This window comes from Pezoporus flaviventris, unplaced genomic scaffold (assembly GCF_033815535.1).
Source record: "Pezoporus flaviventris isolate CSIRO_AGI_PZ_B2104156 unplaced genomic scaffold, CSIRO_AGI_Pfla_v1 ptg000029l, whole genome shotgun sequence".
In the NCBI taxonomy this organism is placed as follows: domain Eukaryota; kingdom Metazoa; phylum Chordata; class Aves; order Psittaciformes; family Psittacidae; genus Pezoporus; species Pezoporus flaviventris.
The window spans coordinates 12,600,995-12,624,845 of NW_026892577.1; the positions used below are offsets into that span (position 1 = coordinate 12,600,995).

The 23,851-nt window shown below is 35.6% G+C and overlaps 1 protein-coding gene across 3 annotated transcripts in view; it reads left to right on the plus strand.

Annotated features, from left to right (window-relative positions):
* KNDC1 (kinase non-catalytic C-lobe domain containing 1) overlaps positions 1-21,732 on the plus strand; it is a 69,740-nt gene extending 48,008 nt beyond the window's left edge. For 2 of the 3 annotated variants that reach the window (XM_061459068.1, XM_061459066.1), the window contains 16 exons: positions 59-203; positions 1,824-1,915; positions 3,918-4,321; positions 11,352-11,445; positions 11,570-11,667; positions 11,956-12,167; positions 13,473-13,586; positions 14,058-14,205; positions 14,459-14,638; positions 15,745-15,960; positions 16,274-16,356; positions 17,635-17,785; positions 18,211-18,333; positions 18,436-18,495; positions 19,109-19,266; positions 19,515-21,732. In XM_061459068.1, the coding sequence (XP_061315052.1) occupies positions 59-203; positions 1,824-1,915; positions 3,918-4,321; positions 11,352-11,445; positions 11,570-11,667; positions 11,956-12,167; positions 13,473-13,586; positions 14,058-14,205; positions 14,459-14,638; positions 15,745-15,960; positions 16,274-16,356; positions 17,635-17,785; positions 18,211-18,333; positions 18,436-18,495; positions 19,109-19,266; positions 19,515-19,746 (2,510 nt within the window). In that variant the 3' untranslated portion in view covers positions 19,747-21,732. The remainder of the gene's footprint in view (positions 1-58; positions 204-1,823; positions 1,916-3,917; positions 4,322-11,351; positions 11,446-11,569; positions 11,668-11,955; positions 12,168-13,472; positions 13,587-14,057; positions 14,206-14,458; positions 14,639-15,744; positions 15,961-16,273; positions 16,357-17,634; positions 17,786-18,210; positions 18,334-18,435; positions 18,496-19,108; positions 19,267-19,514) is intronic. The other variant, XM_061459067.1, reaches the window with a different exon arrangement.
* Positions 21,733-23,851: the final 2,119 nt, after the last annotated feature.

Genomic DNA, 23,851 nt, shown 5'->3' on the forward strand with positions numbered 1-23,851 from the left:
ATCACTAATGTGCAAGAATATTGTTGTTAATGTTTATTTCTTTTTTCTTTTTAATAAGGTAACTTCATTTTAAACTTAAAGGAAATTAGATTTGGCATATTCTCCAATAGAATTTGTGAAAAGTTTTGTGACCTCTACTGGGATGAAAAATTACTGGAGAATCTCTATCAGGTAGTAAATGGAGAAAGACCTTCACATTTATGGTGGGTGTTTTTAAACTTTTTCCTTCCTGCAGTTCAATTTAGTGCTTTTCTCCCTACTTTCTAGAAGCAGGAAGGGATACGCTGCTTCTCTTCAGGTATCCTTACTTGTTTCCTGCGAACTGCTAATTTCACAGTCTATTAGATACGTTACGGCTTTCCCGATAGCAAATAGTACTTAATGGCTAAGCACTAAGCTTGTCTGTAACTCCCATTTTAGGACAGCTGAATAATGGAAACCTGATTCCAGTCAATATTGTTTTCAACCATTGGCTTCATGGTCTTGTTAGAAAGAGGCTGTTTAATTGGAAGTGAAATATATTTTTCTTGCTGTTCAGTTTGCTTGTTTTGTTTGAGTTTAGTTCTTAATACATTCTTTTGTTTTATTCACACCTAAGAAGAAGGAAATTAAGTTAGCTTTGCTAGAAATGCTTTTCTTAACTGGTTTAGTTTGATTCAGTGTTCCTCCTGGCAGTCTTTGTAATTGGCCTATTAAGTGAGAAAGCACCAGCATAATTAATTTCTCATTTTACTGTTTCATTTTCAATGACATATCTACCTGAAAATGATAAAAAGCATTATTGTTTTATTGCAGCCTCTAAATGTAGCATACTTATAAAAGCTTTTTCCTGAAGGCTATTGTAAGCAGTAATAAATTTATATGTGGAAGTTTTGTATGGGGTTTTTTGTCAGTCATGGTCTAGAATTACAAATTGGAAATTTTGACTTGGTAGATGTGATCTATAAACACTTCAGTGTATAAAATATGTATAATATGTCTAAATGTATATTCAGAAAGAATAGAGAACAACCTCCAGATATCAGACCCTGATATGCTGGTTTATTTCCTATTTGGGTTGGCTTTTTTAAGGAGCCATTGAAACTTGGTTGGAGCTTAGCTTCTTAATTCCCTCAAGTTGAATGTGATGGTAGGAGAAACTAGCTGTTGCAGCTGAATTACTGGCATATATTAAGATGATAAACCTCTGTATGAAATTTTGTTACAAAGTTTTTGAAAATGGAAGTGGAAAAGAAATCATCATTTAACCAGTAAAAAATACAAATCTAGTTTTTAGATCACAAGCAAGAACTGCCTGAGAATATCTCTGAGACACTACTTACTTCTTTAGACAAAGAATATTCTGAGACACTGCTATATTCTTTATTTGATATTTATTTTAGACAAAGAATATGGCAGGTTTTAATTGTTAATCTTCTTTGAATAAGTTATGTTATATAACTAATTATTATTATTAGGGGTGACTTGGAGTCAGACTGTTGTTAACCAGAGGCTGAATCCTGAGTGAAAAACCCATTACTGTAATTTGCAGTCTGAGTTATGCATGGATTTATGCCTTCTGTTTGTATGTGTTCTGATACTTCTCTTGGAATTTTACCAAATGCTGTAAGGTAAAATTTCCACATCTTGCTCAGTGTGTTTAATATCCATTTGAACATTTTCTTCTTGTAAAATAACTGAAGTTGAGCATGCAAACTTCAGGAGGTAGATATATTCTATGAAGCCCTTTACATACATAGAGCCATTTGTAAGATCTTATTTTACTGATGTAAATAGAGAGGTATATGAAACATTAATTTCCCCTGATTTTCTTATATTTTCAGCATAACTGAGGCAGATGATTCAGAGTGTGGCAATGTATTCCAAGATCTAAAGAATTTTGATAGCTTGTTGGCAAGCGGTGATCAGACAGAGGGTGAGAAAGGACTTCATGTTTCTAGATCTATGTGTGTGCTAGGAATCTATCAATGATACAAGTTTTGAGAGATAAGCACTTTAAGTGTGTCTTCAGGAAAATACCCACCTTACCACTTACAAGCATTATTAGTTAATCTGAACATCGGCCTTGGGGACCTGTTGTCTTTTATGTGAAGCTTACATGTGAACAAATGTCATTGAGTGAGATCCCCATTTCATTTACTTTTACTTACTCGTATTTACACAGGTGTGTCTGTTACAAAACTCCCAAAATCCTAACTGCTACATGTGATTTTCTTGTGTTCATCCACTTGATGTTCCAGTGGCATGCTTTAAAGGAGGGAGAGGAAAGGGGGACAGCCATACTGCATCAGCTCAAGACAGCATAGCAAGCTTAGCTGGGCAGAGAGGAAGCTTTAAAAGATGCCTATTAGTCCTTAGGTGTTACTGAAGAAGTTGAGGATTGATTGACTGAAGGATAGCTGTGCAACAGATCTGGTCCTTCTTTGTTCACTTATCAGAATTAAAAAAAACTAGGCAATAAAGTAAATAACATGCATTAAAATAAAAAAATTGTCAAAATTATTTACAAATTCTGGGGAAGGAAGTTGTACTGAAGTCTAGAAATTTCATAGCTTTTAGATTTAAATGGGTGTTTCTAACTTCATCAAAAGGGTTTTCATAAATAGGTAAAAAATAATAGTATTTACATCTCTCCTAGGAATTGTTCCACTTCCCTACTCTGTCCACTGAAGTGCCTTTTAAAGATAGATAGCAAAATGACAGTGGGACAAAGGATAATGAAGATAGTTTTGTCTTTTAGTCACAATCTTGGTTAGAGGACACCATTTCAGGGCACTCATTGAGGTTATTATATTAGTGGATTGTTTATTTGTACTTCACATTTTGAGTTTTTGGTAACTGAAGTAAAAACTGAGCTCGGACTGGTAAATCTCATTATTATAACAAAGCCATTATCCTTTCTGGGCTTAATATATTCATGAACAGCTTGTATTTGGTTGCTGTTGTACCAATATTTCCTGGTTGTTTTGGTGGGTTGTGGGGTTTGGGTTTTTTTGGGGGGGTTGTTTTGTTTTTTTTTTCCCCAGGATAGTTCAGCCAAGTGTCAGCATTTAAACTTGGTGACTTCTCTGTTTTGATTAAACTGTGTGTTCTTTACAGAATGGATTATATCCCTACGTTTTACAAATTCGTGTTTTGCCATAAAAGTTAAGTTTGCACTTGGCTGCTGTCATTCTGTGTTAAAGTCTTCTATTTTGGCTCAGAATGATTGCAAATGTAGAGCCAGACTCTCCCATGGGATATGTGGTTTCTTTGCACCAGTAGTTTAGGTCCCTCTGACTCCAAGGTGGCATATCTAAGCCCTAAAGGGTTGCTCAAGTGAAAAGGGAGGCTTTTCACTTGAAAAAAAGGAGACTACTGGCAGGTGTAAAAGCTCCTGTCATCATACCAACCTGTGACTGTCTCTTCTGTCCCTTAAGGTTGGTAATAGTGGTCAGAACTGTAAAGTCCCATCATAGCTCAAGGGAGTGAGTCCTGTAGGAGTAGAAAGTTTAGCATCTACATCCCCTTTGGCTATATAAAATATTCTTGCCTTCTATGTATGGAATAAAAACTTCAAGACTTATGGATGGAAAAAGACTCAAGAGCTAAGCTTTTTACTAGTGTTTGCACAGGTCTGACATACTTTTGTTTTAAAGCTTCTGTACTTAGCTTGTTTTTAAATGCTTGTTCCATATGCACAGAAAATATTGTGATATTTTCATAATTGTATTGTTTAATTGTTGCTTAATAGTTCTGAAATGTCTTCAACCTATATCACTGTACAAAACCACAGAGCCAAAATAAGCATCTAACACCACTGTTAGAGCACATAGGTAGTCTCATAACTGTGCTTTGTATGTATAGTGTTTAAGTTCAGCAAACCATGCATCACAGCATATGACTCTTATTTCTTTCCCCCCATACACCCTCTTTAGGAGAAGGGGAAGCAGCCTTTGATGTCAAGGCTGAGCCTATGATAAATACATCATTAGGTGAAATGGAATTTGATGAGTCACCTTTGGATAATATCAAAAAAGAATTGAGGCTGCAAAATACTGTCCCCTTAGAGAAAGAGCAACAATGTTTACAAGGCAATGACAGTCGTATTGGTCCAGGCTTTGCAGAAGACAATATAGAGCCCGAGGAAAAGACCATGATAAAGATGGCTGGAAACAGCTACCTTGCGTCTCCCAACCTACCTGACTTTCACAGCTGTAGTCCTGGTTGGAGCAGTGCATTTTATGGAGCTGAATGTTTTGATTCAGAAGTTCAAAATTACATGAAAAACCTTGGAAAGCAGAAATCAAGTGAGTCACAAAATATAGATGCTAAAAAAGTGGTGAGTACATTGATTTAAAATCATTAAGATACCTCTTTATTTGCCAGTTAAAAGAACTGTAACAATTGTTTTGTTTTAGTGAGTTGAAACTCTCTTTCTTCTGATAAGTACTGACTCCCAAGTGGTTTAAAATCCTCAAGATTTGTGATGTGTGACCAATAAACCAGGGTAGTATTCCAAAATAAAGTCTTCCATTACCTAAAAGATTATATCAATCACATTTACTTCCATTTCACATTTGTGCATCTATGTATAATGAGCTTCACTTTGTAAATATTTTCGTAATATTGCAGGTCCAAAGCTACAGAGTAAGGATAATATATAAAAATGTAAAAATCCATATAGGTTGAGCTGGATCATGGGAAGGAAATGGGAATATTTAAGTATATGAGTCAGTGTTACTGGAAAACCTGTTAGTATAGGGACATCTGAAATCTTTTTGTGTCCCTGCGAATAGTTTAGGTATTATTATTGTTTCTGCCAGATACATGCTTAATAAAGATGAAGGAGGATATGCACTGGTCTTTTTCAGCAAGTTAAAGCTCCTTAATGTTCAAGTGTAAGTCCATAGGAGAAATTAGCATGAGAAGCTATTGCTTTGTGTAAAAATAAATGTTTTTTTAAAAGAGTATTCATATCTGTCACTCTCAAATTTCCATATACTGAAGAAGTCCTATTTTTAATCCTAGAAAGCTGTTTAATCCTGTGTAAGCATGCCAACTAGAGAAAAATGGGTTTGTGTAATCTCCCTTACTTGAAGGATAGTTTTTGATGGAAAAACAGATTTTTTGCAAGTAAAGGATTTTTCATAAGCATCTGAGAAAGATTTTTCTGTTTCAACAGGCAGTACTTTTGAGATTTTACAGGCTACTTGTTAACTTAGTTTGATTCAAAAGTTATCTTCTGAGTTCTTGGCAGTTGTTTTCCCTATTTAAGAGATATTTTTAAAAATTTAAGCATTGTATAGAATGGAATGGAATGGAATGGAATGGTTAGGGTTGGAAAGGACCTTAAGATCATCTAGTTCCAACCCCCCTGCCGTGGGCAGGAACACCTTACGCTAAATCATATCACCCAAGGCCTCGTCCAACCTGGTCTTGAACAGTGCCAGGGATGGAGCATTCACAGCTTCCCTGGGCAACCCATTCCAGTGCCTCACCACCCTAACAGGAAAGAATTTCCTTCTTATATCCAATCTAAACTTCCCCCGTTTAAGTTTGAACCCGTTACCCCTTGTCCTGTCACTACAGTTCCTAATGAAGAGTCCCTCCCCAGCATCCCTATAGGCCCCCCTTCACATACTGGAAGGCTGCTATGAGGTCTCCATGCAGCCTTCTCTTCTCCAGGCTGAACAGCCCCAACTTTCTCAGCCTGTCTTCATACGGGAGGTGCTCCAGTCCCCTGATCATCCTCATGGCCCTTCTCTGGCCTTGTTCCAAAAATTCCATGTCCTTTTTATGTTGAGGACACCAGAACTGCACACAATACTCCAAGTGAGGTCTCACAAGAGCAGAGTAGAGGGGCAGGATCACCTCCTTCAACCTGCTGGTCACGCTCCTTTTGATACAGCCCAGGATACGGTTGGCTTTCTGGGCTGCAAGCACACACTGAAGCCGGCTCATGTTCATTTTCTCATCAACCAACACCCCCAAGTCCTTCTCTGAGGAGCTGCTCTGAATCTCTTCTTTGCCCAACCTGTAGCTGTGCCTGGAATTGCTCTGACCCAGGTGTAGGGCCTTGCACTTGGCATTGTTAAGCTTCATGAGGTTGCCATCAGCCCACCTCACAAGCGTGTCAATGTCCCTCTGGATGGCATTCCTTCCCTCCAGTGTATCAACCGAACCACACAGCTTGGTGTCATCGGCAAACTTGCTGAGGGCGCACTCAATCCCACTGTCCATGTCAGCGACAAAGATGTTAAACAAGATCGGTTCCAACACCGATCCCTGAGGGACGCCACTCGTTACTGCTGGTCTCCAGACCAGTAACTAGTAACTTTATGGTGTTTACAGTCTGCTTTGGAATTTGCTTATGAAATTAATGCGTACTGTTATACATTGCTACTATATGCATTAATATGTAAGAGCTTGGATAACCCAACAACATTGCAGGAGGCTGGGGGGGGGGGGGAGATAATCATGAGATATCTCTGTAGAAAATTATATTGTGTTCATGCCCAGAACTGGAGGACAATTACTATTGATACAAAGCTCAGTTTAGCAATTAGTAAATAATTCTTTTAGAGAGTAAAAGAATGTACATTCTGATAGCTGAAAAAGATACACACTACTCTGAGGATAAATGAACTAATCTTCTTAATGGTATCTAAAATCTGAAATCTTAATAGCCAGACAAAAATTAGACTCTGATCTTATTCTCTCTCAGTAGTGCAGAAATAATGTATGTGATCTGGACTGCATATGAAGCCAGGTGGACAAACAAGAATAAAATAATTATTTGGAGACAATAGAAGCTTGGTATCTTACATAAATAGTATTCCTAATTTGTGACATCACTTTGTATCTAAGTTACAAGCGATACAATTAGAATCATAGAATCATAGAATAGTTAGGGTTGGAAAGGACCTTAAGATCATCTAGTTCCAATCCCCCCTGCCATGGGCAGGGACACCTCACACTAAACCATCTCACCCAAGGCTTTGTCCAACCTGGCCTTGAACACTGCCAGGGATGGAGCATTCACAGCCTCCCTGGGCAACCCATTCCAGTGCCTCACCACCCTAACAGGAAAGAATTTCCTCCTTATATCCAATCTAAACTTCCCCTGTTTAAGTTTTACCCCAATACCCCTTGTCCTGTCACTACAGTCCCTAATGAAGAGTCCCTCCCCAGCATCCCTATAGGCCCCTTTCAGATACTGGAAGGCTGCTATGAGGTCTCCACGCAGCCTTCTCTTCTCCAGGCTGAACAGCCCCAGCATTCTCAGCCTAAAATTATAAATTGTCACTTTTTTTTATTAAGTCAAATTCAGTTTATATTTCACTTTATATTCAGAGAAGATTATTAATGGAAGATTAAATACACTTGTATGGTGTAGAAATGTTTTGAATACATTGCAAAAGAAGAGTTAATTTCAGAAAAAGCATGTATGTGCAGATACTTATATTCTCTCTTGTACTATTTATATAAAAAGTCTTGGCATACTAGAATATTCAGGTATATCATCTTAAACCCATAATATTTTTAAATATTATTTCATAATTTTTATTAAAAATGTGTTTTAGGTGTCTTGTTGCTACAAATTCAGCAGAGGATACTTTAAAATACCAGTTACTTTTTGGTCTCCTGGCTATTTTTATTTCTTTCACTACCATAGAATCAACAGTTTTAAACTTTCTGCTGGCATTGCTCCACTGACTTTCTGTGAAATCCAGCTTCTTCCAAATGTGTTTAAAATAAAAACTGACAGGATCATATTCCTCTAATTGCAGCAATCTTCAACATTTAACCTGAGCAAAGAAAACCTTTCTAAAATCCTGCTGTTTTTCCAAACTCCATCAATCATGACAATTTCTGAAATAAACTATTAGCAGTATTGCTGAAACAAGATGAACTGTTACAAGTTTTAAGTGGCCAATATATATAAGAAAGACAGAGAAAAAATATTAAACTGAAATTTATTTTTCTGATATTGCAACAGTCACGAGATGATGATTCTAAGCTCTTAAGACAATCCATTATCAACATGTAGCTAAGCAGCTCTGCCCAGCTTCTTTCTCCTGTGTCTTTGCTGCCTGATTCATCAAATCAGTTTTATTTCAGAAACCAGTTCCTTGATTGACAAGGGGTAATGGGTACAAACTGGAACACAAGAGGTTCCACTTAAACTTGAGAAGAAACTTCTTCTCAGTGAGGGTGATGGAACACTGGAACAGGCTGCCCAGGGAGGTTGTGGAGTCTCCTTCCCTGGAGACATTCAAAACCCGCCTGGACGCATTCCTGTGTAACATTATCTAGGTGTTCCTGCTCCGGCAGGGGGATTGGACTAGATGATCTTTCGAGGTCCCTTCCAATCTCTAGCATACCGTGATACTGTGATACTGTGATTAATTGTAGTCTGATTTTCATTGTCTAACAAGGACTATATTAACCTACTTCTTGCCCCAGGTCTTTGACAGATTTATGAAAAGTTAGCGATAAAGTTGACCTGATTCTACAGCTTTGCAGTAAAACTAAAGCAATGTTTAAGAGTTACTGTTTCAAAGGGTGAATGTTTAAAGGTAGTTACACATTTGAGTTTCACTACATTTGTCCCAGCTTAGTGGCACTTCTCTTTCATAGGAATAACTCTGCTTGATCAACGCAAGTCTAGTCTGCAGCTGGAACTGAGTACTGAATGAGAGTCTAACCACACAACAAATTACAGTTTTGGAGACATGTACATCTCACTAATACATTAATCTCTCCAATGAAAATATTAATATAATTCAAATGTATATTTATTCACATTCTAAAATTAAATGCAATTAAATTTATTTTGTTCTTTAATTTTGTATACCTCTAAGTAGGTTTGAGAACACAAAAGTTCTGAGAAACTCTGAGTGCCAGAACATACATTTATGACAGAATTAAGTATTCTGCCATTAAAATAACGAACTTTTCTATTTTTCTACTGGGAACTGTTAGATATTGTTTGCACCTTAGGTTGTGACTTAATAAGATGCAAAAAGTAAAACATTTATTGTATGATGAGCAATATTGGCAGTAGTATTAATCAAGTTATGATTCAAAAAAGGTAATATGCACTTTTATGTTTGGAAAGAATGTGAAATAGCATAAAAATAAAATATTTATGGATCAGGGTGACACTTTCAAGGGTCATAAAGATAATCAATGCTTTACTGTGTAAGTGCTTATCAGTTCACTGCAGTTCAGGTGCTTATCAGATAGTTCTTTGTGGTTCTTAAGGTCAGCAAAGGTTAATAGGCATTTAGAAAAGTTAGTCCTTATAAGGCAAACAAGTGTATGTTCCCTGCATCACATCATCTCTAGTCCAGGAGCTGCTGATTTTGCACTCTCGTATAGAGTGCAATACAGGCAAAGCAAACCAAGTCCTTGAAGGGAAGGTAGGTACTAGAGCTGCAGTTTCTCCAGGGGGATGTCCAAGTCTGCCCTCATAATACGAGGGGTTTTTTCCGTAGTCTGATAAGCTGGCTTCAGGTTTTTTTGCAGCCCCAAGCCTTCACCCTTAGCCTTTGCTCTTTTCTTCTTTGCACACACTGGGTTTCAGCTATCCCCTAGATCTCATAAGCTACTTGTAAGAGTCTCCACTAAACTTTAGTGCACCCAAGCTGTGACTAGATTATTGCTAGCAAAGGTTTTGCATGTTCTGGATGCAGTTCTCCCTTTCCCATTCCTTTTCTCTTTTCCTTTCTCTTCTGCCAATATTCTGCATCTTTTGGTGGAGTCACCCATAAAATTTATGCTTCAAGGACAGATTGGAATTTGTAATTTTCCCAAGTAAGCAAAGTCACTCTGTCATTACTTTGTGCCCTAGACTAAGGGATGTTTTGCAGAAATACGTCCTGACAAATAAATGTATTTCAGAGGGAGCAGAACCATTGAATGTGTAGCTTCATCAAAAATGTTTATATCCTAGACCTACCTAAACTGGAAGATGTTGGGGAATAGACTGGGAATTTGCTACTGACTTTATCTCTACTCACCCGAGTTTATTTATGGAACAAACCACTTCTGCCTGTCAGATTCCAAGTATCAGAAAGTGGTCACTCTTTCTGATTCCCTCTCTGTTTTCATAGTGTCTTAATCAACTTGGTTTCAATTTAATTGATGAAACAAAACCAAGTCTTTAAGTAAAAGCAAGCAATTTCCAACTCAGAATCAGGTAATAGCTTTTCTTGTGCTTTCATTATTCTCTACGTGGTGCCTATGTAGCAGTGTTTTAAAAATCCACAGGGCTTTTGTGACTCTTCCTGCTAATGAACTATGTTGTTAAACCTTTTGAGCTTTTCTGAAAAACAGTGACAGGTTTTTCTCAAACTTAAATTAATTTCTAGTAAGCCCTTCCCATTAAAGCTAACCTATTTACCAATCTGTTGTTTGATATGTTAGCTCTGAGCTATGTGTTTTCTGATTGCTATGCTTGTGGGAGTTCTGTCTGCTGTATTCAGTGAACTTACTCCATTTAAAATGCTGTTTCATGTAACTAGGTCACTGGTAGTTAGCTTAGGACCCAAGTGCAAAAGCCACCACTTCTATAAAATACAACACACATCATGTTTGGTGTTTCATAATAAATAAGAAGCTGAACCCAAAGCAGATGGCCCATTTTCATTGGTTGGTAAAGTAATGAAATCTTTGATATGCAAACAATTATAAATGTTTACATGAAATTTTATATTAATGTGAGGAGCCTGCTATAAGAAATTTAGTTCATTTTTTCAATTATGTAAAATGCATAAAGATAAAATATGTAATCCAAACTTCAAACTTGGTATGTCCTTTATAGAGCAGCTCTCCTGTCTGCTGTCTGACCTGGTTCTGTAATATAATGTAATTCTAAATGTTTGAATGAAAGCATCACTTTCATCAGACATTCTGTTCTTACTGCAAATATAGGTCAGCTACTTAACAGAGATTTTCTGGGGTCTGCACTGATTTCAGAACCCATCACTTTTAATTCTGAATGACTTCTGGGTATAACTTTTTTAACTGCTTCGGAAAACAGTGAGATAAGTGCAATTATAACTAAAGGTGTATTTATAAAAATGGATTCAGGCAAACTTCAGTGCAGTCTCATCAAACACAAACTAGTTCTAGTTCTGAAGTTGTAGCACCGTACCATAACGAATGCTTTCATGGGGACAGGTGATGCCTGTTGTAGCTTGCCTGTAAGCAGAGGTGTGAAGGATAGTTACTCCTGGTTAATATGTTATTGTCTGTTTGGATGTTCTCTTTTTCATGCAAAATAATTTTCTTCTTAAACTTCTGTTTCCCACTAGAACCTTGCTTTTACCATTCTAATCAGAATCTTTTTTCTCTTTAAATAGGAACTAGAACAGTTGCTAATGATGGAGACAAAAAATTACGGAAAGACCATAAAGTTTTACCAGAAACTGTTACAGAAAGAAAGAAGCAGGAAAGGTAAGATTACAGCAACTTGCCAGTAATGAAATGGATGTGTAGTATTTTAAGGATTTTATTTTATTATTTTTCCCTGTAAATCAGAATCAGTGATGTTCTTACACTGTGCATTTTAAATTTAAAGGTCCTGAAACTAAATCTATGTTGCCCAAACTGAGAGAACAGCTACAGGAGATTAAATCAAAAGTACAGTTTCTTGAACTGGTGAAGAAATATGTGCAGGCAAGTCAGACTTTATTATGTTTCATTTGTCATTTCATCACTGCATCAGTGTAGTTGGCTGCTCAAGTCAGGATATGAAATGCAAAATGTTTGGTGTCAAAGTGCCAAGTTAAGTAGGATCTAAATTAGCAAAAGAAAAAGTAACTGCTATTGGTATTGCTTAGAAGTTAAAATATAAATAAAGCAGTTGCATAATGAAATGTGATTAGGCTTTGACTGCATTTTGTGTGGATTTTCCTCTTTAGTTTCCTACGGTTCATGTTTTCATGGCTTTGCATCTTTGAGCAGATCATGTACGCAGAGCAGTGGGGTGTGGAATCCTGTGTGCTGCCTACAGTCATTCGCAACGGGAGAACTGACATGGTGGATGTGACACCTACAGATGAGTCATCAGTGCTTCTTTACTATAACACAGAGAAACATCAGTGTAATAAACAAAATGGAACAGGAGTTCTGCAGGCTGGTACACCACTTGGTTTAATGGCTTATTTATATTCTAGGTATAGTATCTTTTGCATGTCCTTAATTTAGAGTGGGTTGAGGCATAGTTGCTAATTCAGGAAAAAATAGTCTCTGTGATAAATCCTAGTTCCTCAACATTGCATAAATTCCCCTCTCTTGAATCGAGTTTAATGTCATTTCTGTGAACAGTTATTTACAGAAATGGGCATGGAAATGGCAAAAGACAACCTGATAAGAAATAGGCCAAACTGTTAAGTTTGGATTCAATTAAAACTTGAAGCATTTGATAACAAATCAAAAACTAGTAACTTATAACTTTTTAATCCTGTATTTATTTAAGGTTTTGCTCTTATGGTTGCCATGGAATCAAGGCTTTATGTTACTGCCAGCAGGATAACAATTCTTCAAAACATAAAAATTGATAATTCTTATTAATAGGGTCTGGATATGAAAATGTTTTACAGATTATTGCCCCAGTCCTTGGGACTGATCAAGATGCAGGCTTCTTTCAGGGCTTCAATGGGGACAAAGATGTCCTTTAATCTTTAACTAGGGTGAGGGCAGTGTTGTTTTAGGGTGCCTGAGACACAACGGTATGAAGGATGGAAACTGCCTGAGAGGCTTCATCAGACTTGTGCCACTATAGAGGGAGCAACTTATTCCCAGCTGCTTCTTCCAGGTCATCCTGACTTTTCAGAATCAGTTACTTATCCTGAGTGTTGCTGTTCCTGAGAGTTAATGTTATGCACAAAGTGAAGAAATTGTTTTAGTCAGAGCTCCCACATGTATCAAACCCAAATTTTTACGGTTAGCCGTAAACCGTCAGGGAGACAGGACAATTAATCTGTGTTCAGACCTTGAGAGTATGTGTGTGTATAAAAAAAAAAAATGCACATTTTAAATGTGTGTAATGAGTATATTCTGTTGTTAAAACAACCCCTACTCTAATTAGAGCTACAGGAAATATTTTCTTGCTTAAAGTATCTACTTTTTATGCTGTTATTATAATAAAAATCTTTTAAAGTGAGATGATGGGGAAAAAATTTAAACTTGTTCTTCCATACTACTTAAAAGGTAATTTTTTATCATAATGGAGATGTGGTTATTCACAAAATTGCAAATAGAGAAACTTTTTTTTAAACAAATTATGCTTTCAGTGTTGGCAATCACAATATTTGGTGTGTAAAAACAAAATAAAAAGGAATCGGGTTTTTATGTACAGCTTCAGAATTTAAAATCCCTGTTAATTCATGATATTTTGAGGAATTTTTTTCTACTGTTGTAGTCTGATGCAAGAAGGAAATGTGGTTTTACTTGTCTGAAGTTTTTCTTGTTCTTCACAGAAATGCATTTTTAGAAGGCTATGTACAGCAGTTTCTCTACACATTTCGCTATTTCTGCACACAAGAAGAATTTTTGCAGTTTCTTCTTGATAGAATCAGCAGCACTTTGTCCAGGTACAGTAATTTCCTGTGAAAAATTGTATTAAAGCACAGTTGTCCTCAGTTGTGTCCCCTCCCAATGGCAAATAGCTGTTTCTGAACAGCTCTACCTAATTAAATTGAATTTTGATGGTTTTTTTTGTAAGACTCTCTTGTAAAGTGAGATTGACCCTAGAGCAAGTGCTATGTATGACAGTGTGCTTACTTTTTTTTTTTTTTTTTTTTTAGTTCTGAATTCTTACTTTTAATAGTTGTTCGGTGGTGGGTTAAGTACAACTACAGCTTTGTTTCCATAGAGCCATGGATTCTAGAGCCATGAAGCTCAAGAGTAGATAGTGCAGTCATTACCAAATAATACTTGTGATTTTTTTGAACACATAATGCCTTAACACTTTGAAAATAAACTTGTGGTTTATTGAACAATTATTTTTAAATTTGGATTGGATATCAGTTTTGGTTAAAACAGTTCCTTTTTCTTCTCACCAGTGCAAGCCTGGGTCCTTCCACCTCACTTACCAAAATATGTAACCGCAGTTTCTACATCCTGCAGGCTTGGATTGAAGACTGCTACAGTGTAGACTTTGCAACAAATACTGATCTTTTATGCACCTTAAAAGAATTTATTTCTTCCAAGGTAAGTCAGAATTTCAGTAGAGGCTTAAAGGGGGGGAAAATATATAACCAATTTAAGTCAGTTAGGGTATATGTAAGATTCTTATTGCAAAAAACTGTCCTAATTACAATTAAAAGAAATATACTGCTGTCTTTGACAGCTATGTTGAATATGTCTGGTTTTGGACAGACATGGATTTTTCAACTGTATTGTCTTGCTTATATTTTATGGGAAATTTAGTTCAATATTCTGTTAACCTGTTTTGCATTTACAGGTTGCTCCATTAAATGGCTATGGTGAGCGATTGTTGTCATTGCTTGAGGATGCTTCTGCCAGGAGAAGTGGCAGTGCTTATCAGAACTCCAGCCTGGACAAATGTGAAGAGGAAGGTGAGAAGGACAGAAAAACATTACATTCCATATGTAAAAAACTCTCAGAAGACGCTTCCCGAAAGGTATGTCTTTTCACCAGACTGCAGTATATGGAACACATTTCCATCGGTTGTTTTCTGACAAAAACTAGAGATCCAGCTCATGGTCAAGATCCTGATTTAGCAAAAATTATCTACCTGCATTTTAAATTTTCTGTTGGAAGTATTTAAGGCCTAAACTGTTCTATAACTGCAGAAATAATCTTAAGCCTTAATTGTGCCCTGTCAGCTGTTTCAGTAATGTAGAACACGTAATAATTTTGAGAGAACTTGAACTCTTCATCCTTGATTCTACCATGTGACTTACCGAGGAAACTTTTTCCTCCTTGTCAAAGATAAATACTTCTTATTGGGCATATATCTTTGTAAGACTATAGTCTTACAACAGCAGGAGGTGAGAGGGTTTCTGCTGAAACTTCAAAGCGTTGTAGCAGAAACTTGTCTAAACTTTTGTCCACCTTTACTGATTTATATAGTGTGCTAGTGAAAAATAACCCCAGAAGCCGGAATATGCTGTATAATACTTTTCCTGAAAAAAAGACCTTTCTCTACAGAGTGACCAAAATGACATGTGGAAGTCAAATGTACCTGTAATGTGTAAGTTGAATTTAGAATCAGCCTTCTGAAAAAGGTGCAGAATTCCATGGAGTATGCTGGGGATTCAACCATTAAAGGGCAAGCAGAATAGAGAAACATGGACTTGTTTTATTCTCACTGTATTTTAATGATACTGGAAGATAGAAAAAGGGAAAAGAATGGAAAACCAAATTTTTTTTTTTTTAAAGGATGTTTGATGCTAATTAAAAACAGTACAAGAAATAGTAAGACGTAGAATATAAAATATAGAACTTAAGAGTATGAACCATATTATAGCATTAAGCCTGAATGCACAGAAGGTTGTTTTAAATACTGATCTGGCAACCTACTGTACAGACTCATCGACTGTGAGTATTAGTTTAAAATAGCAGTGTTGAATAAACCAATCAGTGTCTGGGCTAACCTTGAAGATGAACTGAAAAGTTTTGCATCCACAAGCGTGTTCCTCTAACAGAACATTCCAGGAAGTTACATCAAGTAGAGACAATGTTTGCTTTAAAGAAGTTGTAGTTTGGTTTTTTTCTTCCCTACAGAACTTTAACTGGAAACTTTTGAAAGGTGTGGGACCAATTGCACAATATCAGAGAGAGCGACTGTACACTGGTTCATCAGTTTTGCCAAAGCCATGCTATAACACTTTAACAGAAGAATTCCCAGTCTCCTTCACTAAAGCAGATGAAGTAGGACCGTATCTCTTAATAGAATACAGTGTGCAACAGCTTTGTTGTCAGCTGACATTACTGCAACAGGTACAGAGGTCTAGGTTTACTTGGAAGTACAAATAATGTCTATCTTCTTAATTTTACTCAGCCTTCTTTCCTTAGCATTTCCCAACCCTCTTTCAAGCTATTTTGTATTACTTCATAAGACTTTGAATTAAGACGATCCATTTTTCTCTGAACTTTCTACGGTAAAATTTAGGCTGTGATCCCTCTGATAAATTTGCTGAAGAGACGGGAAGGGGAGGCAGGAGGAGAAGAACTGTCTGTTGTTTTTATCCCTGAATATTTTAAAAGAACTGCTTTATCTTAACAACAGCTATATCTTGCTCTTTTTGTTTAGGAAGTATTTCATAAATGTCATCCAGTACACTTTCTAAATTCAAGAGCACTTGGTGTTAAAGACAAATGTGTTTCTGTCCAAAAGTAAGTTACTTATTTTAACTGCCCTCTATTCTGTTGATGCATAATAACTTACTGTGTTATACCTTTAATATGTTCAGGAAGAGGGAAACATTTGAAATACTTAATATCTTTTCAACAGACTAGATAGTCTGTTTATATAAATATTTTACTTTCAGGAGATTTTATACATTTGTAGGTGCATGTACCTGTGCACGTATGTGGTAGGTCACATTTGAAAGGTGATTTCTTTTAAATTTAAAGTGGGTCAGGCCAAAATATTTCTGAAGACTTGTCCTGGGGGGTTGCTTCAAAGGTTCCATTTTTGGCAGAAAAAAAAAAAAAGAAGAATAGTTTCTGTAACAGGCTTTGTGATCATGCATGTTTGTATGTATATAAAATCTCAGTGACCATTGTAGTGTCACAGAATAGATGAGGTTGGAAGAGACCTTTCAAGGTCATGTAGTACAACATTCCCTGCCTTAAGCAAGTTCAGTGAGAGCAGGTTGTTCAGACTTTGTGCAGTTGGGTTCTGAATGTGGATGGAAACATCAGAGCCTCTCTGTGCAATGTTCATTTTGTACTGTTAGATAGATGAAGTATCAAGTATTCACAGATAGATAAGAATTTTCCTCTAGTTATTAAAGTGGTTATCAACCTATTTAAATTACTTGCTCAATGGTAATTGTTGTTTTCATCCAGCTACATGGACCTAATTATATTTGATTATGGTCTGCTTCTTATATATTCAGTGGATTCAGCTAGCTTTTAATTAATACTTGTTAATTGCACTATCATCTGTAGTAGACTTTTTTTTAAGAGCAGGGAATGAATATCTAAGGCAGCTCATCTTTTACAGATTGTCAAATGACAGAGGCTAAATTTGCTGGTTTATACTGATTCGGTCATTCAAGCACGGGAAACAAACTGTATGGTGCCACTAGGTATCAGGCTCAATTTTTTACGTGACTGCAGTTTTTAATGAGTTTGGATTTCTGGCTGTTATTTTGCACCAGATTAGATGGTTTGGTTTATTTAGTAACAAGTGGTGAAAGTGTCTTTATGTATAGAAATGTATACTACATCCTTATCTTGAAATTACATATAATTATCTTCTAATTATAGAGAAAAAAGTGACATAATTCACTATGTACTTTGTAAAAGATCATAAACTCAAGACTGCAAACACTGCAAAATCATTTTAAATGGTTAGAAGCTGGCATCTTCACAATCAAGATTTTCTTTGAAAATCCAAAGTCAGCATCAATTATTTTTGCCTTTTTTTCCCCATTTTCTCCATAGAGCTGTTTCTGCTGAGACAGTTTCTTTTAAAGTCTGTAATCTGTTTCTGTCAAAGTGCATACAAGACCAGTACCTTCTACAATTATTAAGAAATGCAGACAGTGTCAGCACCTGGGTTGCTGCTGAAATTGTAACATGTCACACATCTAAGGTTTGTCATTGTTTTATTGTATTATTAATTATGAAATAGTTATTGTTATTGTATAGGAGTTGCTATATAGCAAAGCTGCCATAAATATTCTGAAGTGCACCTGTAAGGGGGCAGTTAAAAATCCAGTTTGCAAGGAGGGTCTTGGATGTTTTATAGTAGATCTCAAAACTTATTAAAATTTAAGAAATGGGTTGCCTGAGGAGAATAGATGTCAGACAAGAACAACTTGGTGACAGAAAATGGGAATTTTTGTGTTGGAGGGAAATGTTATCACAATCAACAATTTTGGTAACAAATTCAAACAGAAAATGCATCTCCTTTTTTTTCCTTCTCATTTAATTTTATTATGTAGATTTATGTAGATTTACTATATATATTTAGTATATATTTTATAGAGAGAGAGTATATCTTACTTTTTTTTTCAGCTGCAGGTGAGCTTGTTGTCAAAATTTCTTCTTATAGCAAAACACTGCTATGAACAAAGAAATTTTGCTACTGCGATGCAAATCCTAGCAGGCTTGGAAAATCTTATTGTACGACAGTTACCAGTAAGTTTGGGGCTCTGTTCTGCAACTATTCTGCTTAACATAATCTTTTTCCAATATAGATGTTAATGTGAAAAACAAAAATGTATTTTGTTTTCTTGTAAGGCCTGGAAAATTTTACCTGCAAAAGTAGCTGAAATAATGGAGGAACTCAAGGCTGTTGAGGTATAGTATGATGTCTTTAATATAAAAACACTTCTTTGGGGTTGCAGAAGATGCAAATTCTGCTTAAGTGGGTGCATCTGCAGCATGAAAGCCATAATTATTATTTTGTATTATAAAGGAGTTAATTTAAGACTTCTGACTCTTAATCCAAGAGGTTTACATGAATTTTCCTCTCAGTATTTCTCAAGAACATATCCTGTGTGACTAAAAATAAAGGCATTTCAAAGCAAGCTAGATCATTAAATACACTTTTTCTGACAATGTCTGCAGAAATTTTGTGGCTGTAATCTGTTTTGAAAAATCTTAAATGTTTGTTTTATCAGAGGCATTTTCTCACTGATCTGTGCAATTTTGAATCAGAGTGAAGTTCTAAAATATTATTTTGGTTATGATTTAGAACAATTATAATTATGTATGAAGTATCTTTTGATTACTTACTTTCTGTGCTTTAAAATGTTTGCCACCAGGTTAATTCATAGTGTAGTCTTCAATGCCAGAAGTTAATATTCATGACAAACAAATCTGTAGCGCTAAACACATGAAGTGGTGAACTTCTGTTAAAACCTGCCCCAATACTTAATGTGAGATTGATCTGTGTGTGTTTTTAAACTAGGTGTTTTTAAAAAGTGACAGCTTGTGCTTGATGGAAGGAGAAAGATTCAAAACACTTCCAACAATTCCATCAGCCCATGTTTTGGCTATGCATGTCCAACAACTTGAAACTGGGGGATTCACAATGACAAATGGAGCTCACAAGTGGACTAAACTTAAGTAATAATTTTAATTATATGTGTATGTCACCTGACTTTTTAAAATAGACTGTTGTCTAAAGGGATAATGAAAGCTAATGCAACATTTCACAGCAGTTTAAATGGTTTCAGTCAAAGGGATATACACTGTAGAAGAGAATGCTCGATGCCTTTGAATTTCTTTCAAAGTTTGTTTTTGGGGAGTTTGGTTTTGGTTTTATTGTCAGCATAAGAAACTAATTTTTTTTTTTTACTATATTCTCTTTCAAGAAATATTGCAAAAGTTGTGAGCCAAGTTCATGCATTTCAAGAGAATCCTTACACATATACACCAGATTTCAAGCTGCAATCTTACCTCAGACAAAGAATAACTCGCTTTAAAGACGCAGATGTTTCTGCCTTGGCAGCTGACAACTGTGCCAACTTCCATCAGATACCAGCAGAAAAACATTCTCGAAAAATTCAGGACACACTGCGCAGAATGAAGGCAACATTTCAGTAATTATTTACATTTCATCTGTTGTATTCAAAGTGTGGATTGTAAGACTAGATTCAGTTGACTTCATCTCCTGGACCGATTCCTAAGCAGATACTTAAGGGAAGTGACTTAAAATACTATCTCAAGTTGACATAATTATATTTTTAACATGGAATTATAAAATGCTGACTAATGAAATTTGAATCCCTAGCAACTGGATGAAAGATCAAAAGAATAGAGGTAAAGATAAAAGTACAAAGAGTGTAGAAGAAAAGGATGACTAATTCTCACTGTTGTTTAGCATTAAAAAAATAATTAACCCCAAAACAAATATCTAAACAATACTGTTGATATACATTAAAATTATAGCTTCTGTTGCAAAGTTGGCTTAGGAGAGTTCAGAGTATAGTTCATTAAATGTTGAGAATATTTTTATATAAACATAGTACACTTGTATCCTGTCACAGTGGTCATATAATTCAGGGACACAGATCATCTGCGATCCTTTCACTGTTGGTGTGTCTTGCTTTTATGTTGTGTATTTTGAAAACTATAATTCAGTTAAAGAATTTGCCATCTTTTTCTTCAAGCATACTGAGGAAGGAGAGGAATGCCATGCTGCAACATTTTTTTTATTTATTTTGTTTTGGTTTTTAATGTCATCAAACTAACCTTTTTCCAAGTGAAAATAAGGTCTGAATCTAAATATTATGAATTTATTGCTTTGCTCATGGCCTTGTCAAAACAGTAAGTGTGAAATTGCTTTTTTTTTTTCCTGTATTGGGCACAAGAATCAATTTGTGTATGTATGTATGTGTGCAGATTTGATTATGGCTTTTGCTCCTGAGGTTTCTTTTGTAGACTGCAGTGCTCCAACAGCATTAAGTAGAAGATAACTGTGTGAAATTTGGATATGCAACTTGTAAAACTTCAGTGATAACCTGTTTGTAGAGCTTATACTTACAAGACCTTCTAAATGGCAATGAATTGTGATGCTGTTGCTAGGAAGTTTGTTGAGCTACCCAGGTTTATGCAAAGCCAAATTATTAAGGCTACAAATTAGTTACAAATGCAAGTATATCTACCGGAGACACAATGATAATATTGGACAAGAAGTGGGGAAGGGCAAGAGCAGCTAAAAGAAGCTCTCTCCTCACAGCTATTTGCTAAACTAGTCTTAAAAAAAAAAAAAAAAAGTAAGAAAATGTTTTGAAATATGTGAAGAGCAGATGTGAACTGTCTTGACACATTTTGGTGATGGAGAAGGATAATGATGTAAGCAATGAGAATGTGCACAGACCTAGTATATTACAAGTTGTATTACTCTATTTGACAGAAATGCATGTGCACATGTAAATTGTAGCTTCTTCAGTGCTTAAGAGGAAAGCCTCTCCTTTTCTCTTGTCAGTAACAGCAATATATACATCACAGGCCACTCCTCATATTTCTCAGTAAAAATAAGGTATGTCCATATTTTCCGTAAATATTCAGTTACTTTTTCATACTAATATAGTAATACTAACGTTTGTGTTCTTCTTGGTTTAAACACTAGAGAACTCAGTCCTCAACCATGTTTTCTTGCATGTGTTCTACTCTTAGGATGATTTATTTTATTATTTGCCATGTGTAGGTTTAGCATGTCGTTAATTGTAGTATTCTGACTTACCCTTAAGGAAACAAAATGTGTTGCTATTTCTTTAAATATTGCCAAATGTAAAAACATTTAATCTTGGCCTTCTGTCTTTATGCAATACAGTGATTTGAGAATGTTAATGATAACCTTACCTTCAGACACACATTTCACGTATTTGATCTATATGCATTTATTTTTAAAGAACTGTTTTTATTAGTATTTATTGGGGTTTTCTCCATTAAAAATTACCATTCAATTGAAGCCACGCCTTGCCTTTGAAAGATAGTAAAATCTTAAGTAGCATAAGCTTTACTAATGTAAAGAACTCCACAAAACTTGCCAATCATATTATTTTAATAAATTAATTTTACACAGTTGCCAGTCAAACTGTTGAAATTGCTTTTATGGATTTACTCAGCATTTATATTTTGCATGCATAATAGCTGTCTCATGTATTTCTTACAGTTTTTCTCAGGATTGTAAGCAACTACTACACCTAGACAATATTATGTTTATTCTATAACAATAACTGGTGCTATACAAGAACTTAAAAATCATCTCATATCTTCTGTATAATGCTTCAGTGTATCACCTTATTTTTCTCTAAATGCATAGTAGTGAGTTACAGTACTACTTTGGGGTATTTTCATCAATTAGATATTTAAGATTTGGCATTTAGACACCACAACACCAACAATAAAAGAAAATGTAAAATAGCTATTGAAAAAAAACTCAAAATCACTTTTATACAAGGAAACTGGTTTGCTTTTTCCATGAACACTGATATATGCACATCTTATATGATGCAGATTTCAGAATAAACTAGTTACATCTAGCATATAAATGTACTGCTTATTTATTGCTAAGAAGAAGGAAGGGTTGGGCTAAAGTTTTCTTTGTGGGGAATGTCTTCTTAAAAGGAAACACAGGACAAAATATTTCAAAGAAACAAGTTCAGTAGTATCTTGGCAAAACATTATTGGCATCAGTAGTTGTATTGTATAAATGATGGACTTCGCAGTCTGGCCTTATGTTTCCATTCCAATACCAAATTAGAATGTTCGAGAGGGAAAAAATTAGTTTGTTCTTTCAGTCAGAATTGCCACCAGCTGTCCTAGTTCATTTTTTCCACAGTTCCCTCATCTTGTTTTTATGTTGTTTATTTTTCCAACAGTGACCCATGGAGTTTCTGAAATGACATCTGCTCCTTGGGAGCCTTTCCAGGTGCTCCGTGCATTGGTGCTCTTTCTGTGTCCCTTTGCAGGTGTCTGTCCCCAGGATCCCTGAGGTTTTGAGGCCTCCTGCTAGACACCTGGGAACTGTGTCCTAGTTATACTATCTGCATCTGAAAGCAGGTTTCCATTTCCAACACCTCCTCCTGAAGCCTGTCAGGAAACAAGGGTGAATTCAATTGGATCCTATGAACTATCCCATAGAAACCCAAAACAAGAAACCGGAAAAATATTTCATAAACCAACACTGATTCATGAGTCTGAAAAATTTTTTTCCTTGGAAGTTTTTCAGCCACTTCTAAACTTTATTTTCAGGGTTTTCTACATTTTTCCTTTATGCATTGGATTTCTGAGATTCCCATGAGTACTGTATGTGATTTGCAAAGGATTAAAATTTTAGGAAATCTGTTTCTACATAACAAAACTACAGTTTGAAAGAAGGGAAGCTAACAATTTTTCAGTGTTAAACATGTGGTTGGTTGTTTCAATCCTTGATACTGCAATGAGAGAAAGAGTGCAGACAAATTATTTTTCTCCTTATTCTTGCTTAAATACAATCCAAAGCATATCCTTATTTAGAATACACATCTATTCTGGTTAGAGTTTTTCTTTTTTTTTTTTTTTCTTCCAGAAACTCTTTCTCAAAACATGCTTTATGAATCTTTTAAAATGCATTTTGAGCTTTACAAGGGGTATCAAAGCATTTGAAATGCAGTTTTGAGCAGTATTTGAAAACTCAAGCCCCATAAATCAAGTTTAATTGAGTGGTCATCTTTGGGATTTGCCTGACTAACAGGTATTATTTACCTGTAAATATTTTTTGTCATCATCTAGTTATCATAAATGTAAGACATTTCCATGTAGTCCTTTTAACTGCCCCCATTACAATTTGCATTATATAAGGTTTTTTTTTCAGGAGATCCTGTAATTATTCAAGTACCAATAAATTACTTATTTGCAGTGGAATATTCCATTAGGGTTTTTTATGTGATTTGTGTATAATTCTCTAAAATACTTGTGAGAATGAGCAATTCCACTTACCAGTCTCTATTTAAAAAATCCTGCAGCAAAATGTTTGAAAGACCTCTTTATGTGGCTGGTTTTAATCTTATCAATGAGTAACAATAACCCCTATAAGCTAGAAACTTTGACTTTCAAAATTATCTTCTCTCCCTTTGTGGAGAGGAGCTCTTTACTGTCTTCTGTTGCAATGTTTGAAGATGACTTTTAGCTATTATGTGAAGGTTGTCTGTGAACAACCTGG